The 14,656-nt window shown below is 47.0% G+C and overlaps 4 gene segments (V, D, J or C); all 4 read right to left on the reverse strand.

Moving 5' to 3' along the window:
• On the reverse strand, positions 1-1,002 carry LOC133373465 (immunoglobulin lambda variable 5-37-like). The segment is given in 2 exon segments: positions 1-389; positions 927-1,002. Coding segments are annotated over 2 exon segments (435 nt in total).
• A 2,479-nt stretch (positions 1,003-3,481) lies between these two features.
• On the reverse strand, positions 3,482-5,376 carry LOC133373466 (immunoglobulin lambda variable 5-52-like). The segment is given in 4 exon segments: positions 3,482-3,507; positions 4,317-4,616; positions 4,838-5,170; positions 5,295-5,376. Coding segments are annotated over 4 exon segments (735 nt in total).
• Positions 5,377-6,457: 1,081 nt separating this feature from the next.
• LOC133373467 (immunoglobulin lambda variable 2-14-like) lies at positions 6,458-10,845 on the reverse strand. The segment is given in 3 exon segments: positions 6,458-6,516; positions 10,251-10,559; positions 10,693-10,845. Coding segments are annotated over 3 exon segments (414 nt in total).
• Positions 10,846-11,763: 918 nt separating this feature from the next.
• LOC133373468 (immunoglobulin lambda variable 8-61-like) lies at positions 11,764-12,366 on the reverse strand. The segment is given in 2 exon segments: positions 11,764-12,143; positions 12,292-12,366. Coding segments are annotated over 2 exon segments (423 nt in total).
• Between the last annotated feature and the right edge of the window lie 2,290 nt (positions 12,367-14,656).

Genomic DNA, 14,656 nt, shown 5'->3' on the forward strand with positions numbered 1-14,656 from the left:
TTAAAGAAAACAGAAGTGAGAGGTTCTTCTCTCAGTTCCCCATAAGGATGGATCACAGTGATACACGTTGTACCTGTTGTCCCAAGTGTTGCAGTAATACTCAGCCTCATCTTCAGCTTGAACTCCTGTGATCACTAGATTCCAGAGGTTCTTGGAAGAATCAGCGGAGACACTGAATCTCTCTGGGACCCCTGAGCCCCTGTTTTGGTCGCTACTGGTGTAGTAGTGGTATACAAATCGTGGGGGGCCCTCTGATTTCTGCTGGAACCATCGCACCCTATCTCTACTGATGCTGTAGTCACTGCTCACAGTGCATGAGAGTTTAACTGTCACTCCTGGGAGTGCGTTGATGAAAGGGGGTTGCGTCACAACTAGCTGAGACTCTGAACCTGCAACAAGATCATAGGCAATGTAACTGACCCCTAAGAATGGACAAATCCATTAATTTCAGCTTCTCATTTTTCTAATCTTAAATTCAGTTCCCCACATTTCTAAAGCAATTTGCTATTTTTGTTTTTTAAGAAATCCTTGTGAAAGCTCACCAGCATTTTAATGCAAATTTCTCCTACGTTTGCATATAGTTTTGGCTAAGATACCCATTTTTGCAAAGCAATTTCCCCTAACATTATGCATTTTATACATTCTGATATCTGCATTTTTCTACACACTTTTACCCAACACATGCAATTTTGTAGACATTGTTTGGTTGGAAAACTGCATTGCAAAAGTTGGAGAAATATGATGCATTTTGAAGGATAACTGTGTTCCAATTTGCATATTTGTTGGAGAAATGTGAGTAATGTAGTTTCTCATTAAAATGCAGACAAAACAGATTTCCCCCCATTCCCACTGACCACCTGGGTGAACATTTAAAAAAGACTTCTTTGTCTCAGAATAAGCCTTCACCTAAGAAAAGGTATCCTCACCTGAAAAAAGCGCCCCGAGGAAGAAAATCACAGGAACCCAAAACATTGTGCCAAAAATGCACAGGACTCAATTCTCTTCCCTGCCTTCCTATGAGCTCTTCTCTTAAATCTTCTCCATGGAGGCAAATTCCTTGACTGGTATGCAAATATTGCTAGTTACTATTGACTCTCTGTATCAGAAGGCTGTCTGAAGTCATAGGATGCCATCATCAGCACAATAAATGGTTGTTGGGAAGGCAGAGCTTAGAAATGGGAAGAGTTGCCGTTTGCAATATACTCAGGGTAGACCCCTTGACATCAATGGGCATGGCTAATTTAAGTCCATTGCTTTTAATGGGCCTCCTCTGAGTATGACTTTCTTGGAGACAACCCTGAATTCAGCAACTGGCACCATTAGGCAGCCATCTGCTCTGGACATCTCCTTAAAAAAAGTCTGGCCCAACACTTTGAGTAGTGCCACTTGGCCCGCCCGGTTAATTTCCCACTATGCCCATCACTTGGGGATGTTCTAGAGCATTGTGGGAAATTACAATGCTGGTGAGACTCAGCTGCCCAGGTCTGCTGAGAGCACTGCCAACAAGCCAGAGGAGGAGGCCCACCACAAGAAAATTCTCCCCCTCCCAAACTTAGAGCTGGTCCTCAACCACACCTATCCAAACATACTGGAGACCCTAAAGTGGATACTGGGGGTACAAAACACTAGAGCCAGTATGGTGTGGTGGTGAGTCTGAGGTTCAAATCCCCACTTACAGTAGCTCTGAAGCTCACTGGGTGACCTTGGGTGAGTTACTGTCTCTCAGCCTAACTTTCTTCACAGGGTTGTTGTGAGAATAAAATCAGAATGGGGAGGATCATGTAGGGCATCTGGAGCTCCTTGAAGGGAAGATGGAACACAAAATAACTAAATAAAAATAGAATCCAGGGTCATCCCATGAAAGTGAATAGGGTAAGATTCAGGGCAGACGAGAGGATGCACTTCTTCACACGGCACATGGTTTAAACTATGGCATTTGCTTCCTAAAAATATAATGATGGCCAGCAATCTAGAGGGCTTGCCAAGGAGATTAGTGGAAAATAGGCCTATCGGCCACTAGTCAATATGACTATAGGATAACTCCAGGTTCAGAGGCACCATTCCTCTGAATACCAGTTGCTGTGAAACAACAGGTGGAGAGTGATACTGCCTTAGGTTCATCAATTTTTGTGGGTCTACTGTGAGTAGGGCTTAGGTGTATACAACCCAGTGCTTATTTCTGCTTTGTTTTCACTAGTTTTCATCTTTCTGGCAGGAATCCTGTGGTCTATAATAGCTGCAAAGCAGAAAGAAATTCCAAGGAAACCTTTCTCCAGTATGGACACAACAGGGATGTTGACTATATTTGTATCTTGGCATTTGCGTCCCAAAAATATAATGATGGCCAGCAACTCAGAGGGCTTCACAAGTAGGTTAGTGGAAAATAGGCCTATCGATGACCACTAGTCAAGATGACTATAGGATACTTCCAGAGAAATGATTCCTCTGAATACCAGCGGCTGGGAAGCAAGAGGTGGAGAGTGATCATGCCCTCCTTGTGGGCTTCCCAAGGACATCTGGTTGGCTACTGTGGGAACCAAGATGCTGGACTAGATGGTCCTTTGGTCTGATCTAGCACAACTCTTTCATAGTCAGTGCATGGCAAATCTGGCTCTGAACATAACAGGAGGTATTCCGTGTTAATCCTACTCACAGTAGACCCATTGAAGTTAATAGACATAGCTAACCTAAGTTCATTGATTTCTATGGGTCCACTCTGAGTAGGACTCAGTTGCATGCAATCCAGTGCTTATTTCCATATTGTTTTCATGAGTTTTCATCTTCCTTTCTGGCAGTAATCCTGTTGTTTATAATAAGCTGCAAAACAGACAGAAATCCTGAGGAAAGCTTTCTCCAGTATGGAGATAACAGGGATGTAGACTGTATTTGCATCTTGTGTAAATGTAAAAGCGCAGGAGTCTTTCCAGTGGAAAAGGGGGGCTCCCTGGTGTCCACCACTCTTGGCTCCCCCACCATTTGGCAAACATGGCAGCAACTCAAACATCAGTGGTACAATAGCTCCATCTTGTGGCAGGAAGTATAAATTTAGTTGAGAGCTAAGCAAGTGCAAGGTTGTCGCAGTTTTCAGCTTGAATGAGCCCGGTGTCCTTTCAGATGAAGAGAGTCTCCCTTGGGAGGAAGCAACAGGGTGCAGCAGACAATATCTGACCTTGGTTTCCAGGTGTCTGAATGAGAGTGACAGTTAATAATAATAATGAAAAGCCTAGATATAGTGAGACCCCGAGGGCTTCCCATGGGATCTGATGGTCACTGTGAGAACAGGATGTTGGACTAGATGGGCCACAGGCTCTTCTGATTTTTTTAATTTACCAGGAAGGACACTAGCACAGCAGTGCCCATCTCACATTCATTTGTGCAGGAAGATCTGCCAGGAGATTGTGATCACAGTCTGTTGACCAATTTCTGCCTAGCATTGCCATCTAGAGAGCTCAGATCCATGGTTTCAGAAGTGCCCAGCAGGCTAATGCAGGTAATGCAGGTGAAAAGCTGGACAGGAAAGATGGAACAAACAGGTCACCTTCTCTGGAGAGTATTACAGCTGCTACATTTTGCTGCTCCCACAGCGTATGTGTACACAAATCTTTATAGCAATAAAATAAATAAAATTGGGTTGCCTTGGCTGTTTGACATAAGAACATAAGAACATAAGAAGAGCCTGCTGGATCAGGCCAGTGGCCCATCTAGTCCAGCATCCTGTTCTCACAGTGGCCAACCAGGTGCCTGGGGGAAGCCCGCAAGCAGGACCCCAGTGCAAGAACACTCTCCCCTCCTGAGGCTTCCGGCAACTGGTTTTCAGAAGCATGCTGCCTCTGACTAGGGTGGCAGAGCACAGCCATCACGGCTAGTAGCCATTGATAGCCCTGTCCTCCATGAATTTGTCTAATCTTCTTTTAAAGCCATCCAAGCTGGTGGCCATTACTGCATCTTGTGGGAGCAAATTCCATAGTTTAACTATGTGCTGAGTAAAGAAGTACTTCCTTTTGTCTGTCCTGAATCTTCCAACATTCAGCTTCTTTGAATGTCCACAAGTTCTAGTATTATGAGAGAGGGAGAAGAACTTTTCTCTATCCACTTTCTCAATGCCATGCATAATTTTATACACTTCTATCATGTCTCCTCTGACCCGCCTTTTCTCTAAACTAAAAAGTCCCAAATGCTGCAACCTTTCCTCGTAAGGGAGTCGCTCCATTTCATGTTAGATCCACCTGCTGATGTATGACCCAATAAGGCATTGAGGAGTTTATATCTCAATACCCCCTCAGACTGGGCCACCATGGAACATGCTACCATTGTACCATCACATGGCACAGGGATAATCAGCCTCATCTTCAGCTTGAAGTCCTGGATCACTAAATTCCAGAGGTACTTGGAGGAGACAGGGGCGATGCTGAATCTCTCTGGGACTCCTGAGCCCCTGCCGTGGTCACTGACGGTGTAACAGTGATATAAAAAGTGGGCATCACCCAATTTCTGCTGCCTGACCCCATAGCTGATGAAGCTGTCTCCATCAGGCAAGGTGCAGGAGAGATGGACTGTCTCGCCCAGAGGAAGCAATGCTGAGGACCTCTGGGTCAGCGCTGGTTGGAAAGAAGAACCTGCAAAAAGAGAGAAACCAAGAGAGAGAGAGAGAGATGTACTTGTGCTTCTAGAAAAGGGCCACAGAAACCCTTCATTCCCCTTCATGTCTTTCCCAGCTCTGTGATTTAAACAGTGGTGGGCACACAGACCAAAGTCATTTCTTCAAGCATTCCTCTTTCAGCACTCTGGGGAGGAAGAGAGCAGGTTTTTGCTTCAGTTCCTCATCAGCCTGCACCACCGTGGGACGTCCCACTAGTGCCGTCCCACGCGTTGCAGTAATAATCAGCCTCGTCTTCAGCTCGAACTCCTGTGATCACTAAATTCCAGAGGTTTTTGGAGGAATCAGGGGAGACGCTGAATCTCTCTGGGACCCCTGAGCCTCTGCCTTCACTGCCACTGCTGTAATAGTGGTACAGAAATCGTGGGACGCCACCCGATTTCTGCTGGTACCATCTGACTCTGTAGCTGCTGCTGCTGTATCCAGCGGACAAGGTGCAAGAGAGATGCACTGTCTCACCTGGGGAAAATGAGGCGGAGGGCTTCTGAGTCAGCACTGGCTGCGAGGAGGAACCTAGAAAGCAAAAGAGAGATAAAGAAACTTACTTGCACTAATAGAAAACCACAAGAGAAACGTTTTGACCCCTGCTGAATCTCAGCGCAACATTTGCTCCAGAGAGTCTGGCTGGTTCTGTTACCTGAAGGTTGAGTGAGGAACAAGAGAAGAGCCAGGTACGGCCAGGCCATGGGGAGGGATCCAGGCACACTCTGCATATTGAGGCAAAGGGGGTCTCTGCCAGGGACTCCATGATTTGCTCTTTAAAGCAGAGGAATGCAACTCCTCCACCAATCACCTCCCACCAGGTCCCTCCGCCCTTGCAGAGAGACTCCATATATGGAGATGAAAGAGGGCACGAGCATCAGTTTCCCCAAGGCAAATAGAGAGGGATGGAGTTAAGAAGAGTTTGTCAGAATCAAAGCCCTTATGTTGGAAGGGACAAGCTCATTATTCCCCCCTTGGCGCAAGCAAACAGTACAACAGCAATCCAGCCCCCCACACCCCCAAAAAGGAATGCAACTAATTGTTTAACATGTTTTTTTAATAATGTTTTTAACCCTTTTTTAAAGGTTTTTTTATGTTTTTAATGCTGTTTTGTTTGAATGTATTTTAAGATCTGTTTTTATAATGTTTTAGAGTGTTTTAGTGCTTTGTTTGCCGCCCTGGGCTCCTGCTGGGAGGAAGGGCAGGATACAAATTAAATAAATAAATAAAATAAAATAAACTAGGGCTGCAATCTTGTGCACATTTACATTATAGTCGGCCTCACTGAAATCAATGGGTCTCAGTCCAAAGGAAGCGCATAAAAGATTGAGTTGAACAGGCCCAATCCTGTGCACGTTTACTCATCCCACCGGACAGAGAGGAATATGGGATTTCCGAGACCTGTTTTGCACTGGGCTATACAGTTTGCTACAGCCCATAAAGCTGAAGATGGCCATTTAGTGCGCATGCAGCTGAACAGCACTTTTCCAGGGACTTTTATTAATTTTTCCTATTCATAGAAGGGTTGTCTTGGCATTCGGCCTGTGTGTTTGTGTAAATGTGTTCATCAGGCAGGCAGAAACGGGAGGTCCTTCAGTAGCTCTGCGTGAAAATGTGACAGAAGCACGTGGATCAATCGGGAGCATGTCATGAATACTTGACATTTTGTTTTATTTACAATACGTTTAGGCTGCTTTCCTGGGCAAATGTCCATGCAAAACTCCCGACAATCAAACACAATGAAAGATGCAAAGAACCCTACAAAGGACTTCCACCTGGTCAGTCTCGTTGTGCCGTTCAAAATTCGGACAGAAACAATCAGGACAGAAAATGTTCCTTCTCCATGTTTGCAATGAAGCAGTCTCTGCGGCCCCCTCCTGACGGGGAGGAGAAATTGTGACTCAAAGGCCCTAACAGAGCGATCCAACACAGGGGAAGCCGGGGGAAGGGTTGCCAGCGGAGGAGGAACCAGTGGGAAGCTCCGGGACAGCCATTTCCCATTCTGGAGCTGCTGGATTGGCAGAACGTTGGCTCCACCAGGAGCTGTGCGCGCAAACAAGAAAGAAAAAGACGGCTCTCAGAAACACCCCTACTGGAGAGTAAGCGCTCCCCATCGACTGCCATTGGAATTATTTTCTTTTTCTGACCTTTTTTGCAGTATAAGAGCCAGTGTGGTGTAGCGGTTAAGGTGCTGGACTACGACCTGGGAGACCAGGGTTCGAATCCCCACACAGCCACAAAGCTCCCTATTTTTAGGCTGCTTTCCTGGGCAAATGCCCATCCAAAGCACCTGATGATCAAACACAATGACAGATACAAAGAACACTATAAAGAACTTTCATCTGATTGGTCCCGTTGTGCTGAATGAAATTATTGCAGAGACTATCAGGACAGAAAATGTTCCTTTTCAATAATTGTATTGCAGCAGTCTCGGTGGCCCCTCCTGACATATGAAGGGCAGAGATTGTGAATCAAAGGCACTCAGCCAGCAGTAGTGACAACCTCACGTGACCCATAAGTAACTAACAAGGGGGAATGATGGAAACATCCGCCTACTACTACTGAGCACATCCTGATCTGGGAATCAGCATCTCTGCCATAGTTCATCTTTCCTAAAATGCACTTGCATCTGGTCTAAACTCCCAAGCCTCACTTTCCTGAAACCAGCTCTTTGATCTGAACTTCCCTGGAGGCACCTTGGGTGTGGAATGTATTTTCTGCGGGGCTGACGGGTACATGGTCCTGCTTTACAAAAGGAAAAACTGGAAATGGGCTGCCTTCAAGTCGATTCCGACTTATGGTGACCCTATGAATAAGGTTTTCATGGTAAGCGGTATTCAGTGGGGGTTTCCCATTGCCTTCCTCTGAGGCTGAGAAGCAGTGACTGGCCCAAGGTCACCCAGTGAGCTTCATGGCTGTGTGGGGATTCAAACCCTGGTCTCCCAGGTCGTAGTCCAACACTCTAACCACTATGCCACACTGGCTCTGTGGGACTTCAAATGGCTTTTCCGTCTCTTCCAGTTTTATCCATTGAAGGATTGGCTCAAAACAGCTGCAGACACAGATCATTTTAGATTCTTTTCACTCATTCGTATTTCACCCACCGTGGGGAGGAAGAGGCAAGGTTGTTGTCTCAGTTCCCCATAAGATTTTACCACCGTGAAACGTTCTCCTATTGCCATCCCACTGAAGACAGTAATAAACAGCCTCGTCTTCAGCCTGGACGTTCGTGATGGTCAAATATCCCACGTTCCTGGAGTCAGAAGCAGTGAACCGATCTGGGATCCCTTCTCCCCTGCTGCCCCCAACATAATGGACATAGCGGGGGCTTTCTCCAGATCTCTGTTGATACCAGGACATTGAGTAATAGCTATCAATGGCAGTGCAGGAGATTTTGGCTGTTTCCCCTGACGAAACAGACTCGGAGGCAGGCTGAACCAAAGGTGACTGAGAATTCAAACCTTTTTGGGGGGGGGAGGAACCAGAAGCAAATACTATGACTTGGATACATTTTCTGTGCTCTCACATATCCCCCAAACACTATGTTTCCATGATAAATATAAATAGCTTTCCATCTGGATATGTGACATGCGATCATCTCCACACCCTTACCTGAGCATTAAATGAAAGGGCAAGGATAGACAGAGACCAAGCCATGGTGAGATCTCCAAGGGAGTTTGACATTCTGAAAAAATCTTCCCCCCTCCTCTCTTAAATCCACCAGAGCCAAAGAGTTGCCCCTTCATGCAAATGTGTTTGGCGATCACTGACCCCCTCTACTAGGACTTCATGTTCCTTCAGGGTATTATGGGACATTGAAGCTTAGGACCGCAGGACAAATTTGCATAAGAGACATTTTTAAAAGCAGTAGGGCTGGCCCTCATTCGGTCAGGAAGAGACTGATGGCATAACTCAATGCGGGAAACGGTGATGCAGGGATAATAAGTGTTTTCAAAAGGGATCCTGGGAATGCCTTTCTTAAAGTGTGGAACATGTCACTGGTGAACATTCCTAACATGGGATGGATCCACAGGGGACTATGAAGAAAGGAAGCAAGGCAATTCTCCACTTCTGAGCCCGTTTCAACCAAGGAGTTACATAGGTCAAAAGGCTCTCATTCTCTAGTTCAGAAGAAGGCCATCCACCCACCGGTTTTGCACAAGCTGAGCTGTACACTCAGGGCAGCCCAGACAATATTGTTCTGCAAAGAATGGTATTGATGGGTCCAGATCCTCTGGACATGCTTATACCTCTCTTCTTCCATTTCTCTGCATTGCTCTTCTGTTGTACTAACTTTGAGGCTGGTTCATTCTGTGGGGTTATTTTCTGATTTTAAAGTAGATGGTGTCTATTTCAATTGTGACACTTTTGTAGCCTGCCTGGGCATATTTGGGAAACAGCAGTCTATAAGCACAAGTAGTAAATAAAATAAATTAATCATGGAATCATAGATTGGTGGAAGGGGCCTATAAGGCCATCGAGTCCAACCCGCTGCTCAATGCAGGAATCCAAGAAGAACCCCCATAAGGAGCCATCATGTGTATCCAGGGTGGGCAACTTTAGGCCCAGGGGCCAAATGCAGCCCTCCAGACCCAACTGTCTGGCTCTTGGAACTCTACCCAGGCCACACCCCTCCCTGGCCCTGCTTTGCACCTCGAGGGTTTCTGCATGGCTGAAAAGTGTCCTTAGACCTTGATAATGCCTCTCGCTTGCCTGAAGGGAGGATGAAGAGAGGTGTGTTAGTGTTCTTTGAAACTACCATACTGTTCCATTGAGTGTTCCATTGGGTTTTGCCTCTGGCCCCGGCACGGAGCTCTCAGAAGGTCACCCAGAAGAAATTTCCAAACAAATGAATTCTTCAGGCATCCCACCTTCAAATATGTTATGCACATTTCTTCACTGATTTTTGAACGGTCTTTCTCCAACAGGCCAAGGGAACCTGTGGTGCTGCAGATATCACTGGACATCAGTTCCCACCGTCCCCTTGGGCATGTTGGCTGGGATTTATGGAAACTGGAGTCCAGCAACATCTGACGGGCCAGAGGTTCCCAGCCCTGTGATATAAGACTAGCAAACTTCACATTAATGCAGAATGTATTGGGATTTTTAAAAAGCCACGTTCAATATCTGTAATGATGTGGTCTCTGCTGCCCCCTCCTGACATAAGAGAGGCAGAGACTGTGAATCAAAGGCACTCAGCCTGCAACAGTGGCAAGCTCAGGAATCCATCGGAAACTCATTAACAGGGCAATGACAGGAACAGCCACCTCCAACTGCTCAGCACAGCCGGATCTGGGGATCAGCACGTGGCATCTCTGCCGTGTTTGATATAAAGTCCAAGGCTCTTTGAGCCACCAGTACACTTGCACTCTGAGTCATTGAACTTTCCATGTGTCACTCTGTGGACTGGATTGGTGGCCAATGGTCCTGCTTTGCAGAAGGAGGTGGGAATTCAAGAGGCTTTTCTGGCTCTTCCAGCTCTGTCCATTGTAAGGTTGACCAGAGAACAGCTGCAGAGACAAAGCATATGAAGTTCTTTTCTGTCGATCACGTTCCTCACTCTGGGGAGGAAGAGGCAAGGTTTTTGTCTCAGTTCCCCATAAGGTTTTACCACCGTGTAAGGTGCTGCCACTGCTGTCAAATCTACTGCAGTAATAATCAGCCTCGTCTTCAGCCTGGACATTGGTGATGGTTAAATAACCAGTATTCCCAGAGCGGGTGGCAGTGAACCGGTTAGGGATCCCGGGTCCCCTGCTGCTGCAAGCATCACAGTGCACAAAGCGAGGGGCTTGTCCAGATCTCTGTTGATACCAGGGAATGGCATAATTGCTGTTACCAGCAGTGCAGGAGATTTTAGACGTTTGTCCTGGGGACACCGACTCAGAGGCAGGCTGAATCCCAGTTGCCTGGGAACTGACACCTTTTGAAAAACAGGAGAAGCAAACACTAGGTTACATTTGCAGTTCTCTCACATATCTTCAAAGCACGCTGTTCCTGTGATAGATAGTCTTCTTATTGGCCTCTGTAACATAAGATCACATCCACATGCTTACCTGAGCAGTAAATGAAAAGAGCGAGGATGAACAGAGATGGGGCCATGGTGAAGCCTCTAAAGGAGTCTGACTTTGAAGGAATCTCTCTCACTCCTCTTCTAACGACAGTTAGATTTATATCCCGCCCTTCCTCCCCGTAGGAGTCCAACCTTCCTTACTCCTCTTTTAAATCTCCCAGAGCCAAAGTGTTGCCTCTTCATGCAAATGTGTTCTGTGATCATTGATCCTCTTGCCTAGATCCTCATGTGCTTGCAAAGCATTATGGGGTTTCCAAGCACAGGACAAATTTGCATAAAGGTCCTTTTGTAAAGCAGTTGGACAGGCCCTTGCTTCGGCCTGGATGGGAGCGAGGCAATGATGTCACATTCAAAGGGGTAAAGGCTGGTGCACAGAAGGGATCCTGGAAACATTTTTTTTCTTTAGTGTGGAACACGTCACACATCCACACCTCTCTCCATCCAGACAAGCCACTGGGATTATCAGGGAGACGGTGTGTGGCCTGCAGAGAGTTCCGAGGGCCAGACAGAAAGTCCTGAAGGGCCACATTTGCCTTGTCCTCCCTCGGACCAGAGATTCCATACCCCTGACCTAGGGGTTAATTAATACATTGCAATATTGGGGAACCTCTTACAGTATTTTGGGGTCCACCTAATAATGTAATATATGATGGGGACTAAGGTGTATTTGGAAACCCAGTTTTCAAATAGGTACCCTTGTTCCAAATCAGTCCTGGATCAATAAGCTATAGCTCAGTGATATAATATCCACCCAGCTCACATCCCAGGTTCAATCCCGGCATCCCGAGAAACGGCTGGGAGAGAACCCAGTCTGAAATCCTGACAGGCCACAGCCAGTCAGTGCAGAGATTACTGAGCTTGATGGACCAATGGTTCTTGCAAACAAGTTGGAATGAATGTTCAGTAAAAAACAGGCATTGTCTAAGCATCCTGCAAAATTTGTGCAAGCAAATCAGGATGAATACTCAACAAACCGATCAACTGAAATTGACTTCAGCCTTTATCTGGGGCTTCATTTATAACACACACACAAAACAAGGCTAAGAGAGGTGTTTCAGCTTCTGTTAACGTACAGAGATAACAGAGGGGAGGTTTTTGTCTCACTTCCCCATCTGAATGAACCACTGTGGAACTGACTCCCAGTCCACACAGCACAGTAATAAACAGCTTCATCTTCCAATAGGGCCCCCGTGATGGTCAGGGACATCACATTCCCTGATCGAGACCCAGAGAAACGGGCTGGAACATCAGACGGCCGGGTGCTGGTGGTGTAGATCAACGTCCGGGGTTTACTCTCAGGTTTTTTCTGGACCCACCAAGGATAGTTGCCATCGCCAATGTTTCCACTGTTGAATCTGCAAGACATAGTGACCGTCCCACCCGGAGCCACAAATTCCGGGTCCTTCAGGGTCTGTAGCTGCTGGACACTAAGACCTGGAAGGGAAGAAGGCAGGAAACTGCTTAGGAGAGGGATTGACTGTGGAGCAATAGCAAATATTGTGCTAAGCACAAGATTTTAGAGCACAGAAGACGCCTGTCTTGGTTTCTAGTCAGAGTTGTCTGCTCAGTGAATTTCCCTCACCTATGGAGACCAGGACTGTGAAGAGAAGCAGGTCCCAGGCCATTGTGGAGGAATCTGCTGGGCAACTTTTTCTAAAAGTAGCAGGATATCCCGTTGGCATCCCCCAGCCTCTCTTAAATCCCCAGAGATGGAGGGAGCAGCCCCTTCATGCAAATGGGTAACTTCTTCACTTCTCTCTCTCACTCAAGGACCAACAGAGCAAGCACAGAAAAAGCAGCTGCAACCTGCTGGTCATGGCATGTTTAGGGGCCTGGGAGTCTGAGAAGGAAGAAGCAACAGAAAGTATTTTATTTTATTGCTCCCTCCTTGCATTCAGCCACAGGCAATCTAGTATTCATCATTCTGGTATCCCCTTGTCCATAAATCATGGGATGAACTGGTCTGTTCTTAGCCCAGGGCATTCCGAAAATCCTGGCGAGGTTCATGGAATTGACCTTCCACAAACATTGCAGGTCACACCATCTCTGGAGGCCGCACAAAGACTGTGTTAGCTAAAACCAAACAATCCCCAGGGCCGCAAGATTTGAATTCAATTCAACTTGGATTCAATGAAAGCGATTAGGCTTGAGCCCCCAAACCTGTTTTTGTTCCAGAGGTAGCACCAGGCTATATGAAGCCATGGTGGAGAAAGCTGTTCATCTGAACATGTTTGAAGTACATTTTCCCTAACCAACCATATGTCGCTTCAAATGCATCAAGGGACAGAGAAGATGGCTCCTGACACAAAAACATCCCTCCCAGGGTTCAGCCCCTGCACCTCCCCTTTGAGAAGCACCACCTGGGTGCTAATAAGAATTTGCCCATCGCTCAGTGGCCAGCATTGGCAGGTTACAAGCCAGAGATTCCTCCATTACCTTGCTACCTACTGCTGGGTCAGGAGACAGAGATCCTCCCCCTTGCTTCCTCCTAGTCCCATCATTACCCACTTCCCCCTCCCCACCTGGCACCTGCAACATGAGATGCCCAGGGTCCTTCCACAACCCACGTATTCTACCTTTTCTGGCTCTGAAGAAATGGAAACTGAGCATGAAAGACATGGGAAGAGGAGGTTCTGATTGTGACATTGGGCAGATGACCCTTCAAAAGTGAAGGAAAAAGCACGGATTTTCCATAGTGAATGCCCATTGCAGAATCATCCATAGAGCAGACTTAAAACACTCTAAAGGCATCTTAGGGTCCTGGCTGTCTCCCTAGAAATCCGGCATGGGAGCAGTGGTCTATGGATTTCTACTGGATTCTATATGCGTTGTGCCTCCACCTGTGCTCATCCTGGCTGATGTTGAAGCCACGGAGTTTGCATCTGGCCACAGACTTCAGATGGAATGAGGGAAGAGGTAGCAGTCAGCCAAATGGGGCTCTTTTAGTCAGGGCTGGATTAATCTGAGGAGGGCCCCTAGGCTGATTGGCGTCTGGGCCCCCCATCCCCACTCTTCACCTACCTTTCCCTTGTTCTTTTGCAGCATGCGCAGGTTTGCCATCAATCAAGATGGCGGCCGAGGTTTCCCTAAGGAGCTGAAGCATCTGCCGCCATCTTTGCTGATGGCAGCAACGTGCTACACTCATGCATGCCATCAGCCAAGATGGCGGCAGAGGCTTCAGCCCCTTAAGGAAACCTTGGCCGCCATATTTATTGATGGCAAATCTGAGCGTCGCAAAAAATAACGGAAAGGTATTTAAAGCGGGGGGGATAGCGGGAGGATGGTGGTCCATGGATGCTTCCAAGGATCGCAGAAGGAGAGCGGAGGGCCCCCTGTAGCTCCAGGGGGCCTCGGGCCAGTGCCCCAGGGCCCCCCAAGAGCTCCGGGCCCCTAGGCTTCAGCCTACTAAGCCTAATGGATAATCCGGCCCTGCTTTTAGTTGCTATGCAGAGATTAGTCCTTCTGCAAACCAACTCTCCTACCCTCTCCTCCACCTCTTGTAGACAGAGAAGGCTACGGTTCACAGTAGCAAATTGTGCATGCATTTTTTGTTGTTGTTTCGGATTGCTTTCTTTACGGCAATCTTATGCCACCTCATAACTCAAGCAGCATACATAAAAATGGTTAAAATAACAGAAAGAAAAAAATGCACTTGCAATGTGAAACACGTCACAGCACAGATTAAGCAATACATTACAAACGGGCAACGTTTTGGACTCCGTCAAGGCAGCTCTGAAAGTGCAACAGCGACATCAACTGGCCACTGATGAAATGTATCAGGGATGCCTCAGAAGAGGCAGAGGAAGGACTTTTGTCCTCGGTGCCACATCCAGTGGTGTTTTTGCCGAATAAAGAGGAGGGGCCCCAGATGCAGCCAGCTCTGGTTTATCTCATTGCACACACACAAACTGCCTCTTGCTTGCAATTTACGGAGAAAAAAATAAAGA

This window comes from Rhineura floridana, chromosome 19 (genome assembly GCF_030035675.1).
Source record: "Rhineura floridana isolate rRhiFlo1 chromosome 19, rRhiFlo1.hap2, whole genome shotgun sequence".
Taxonomy (NCBI): Eukaryota; Metazoa; Chordata; class Lepidosauria; order Squamata; family Rhineuridae; genus Rhineura; species Rhineura floridana.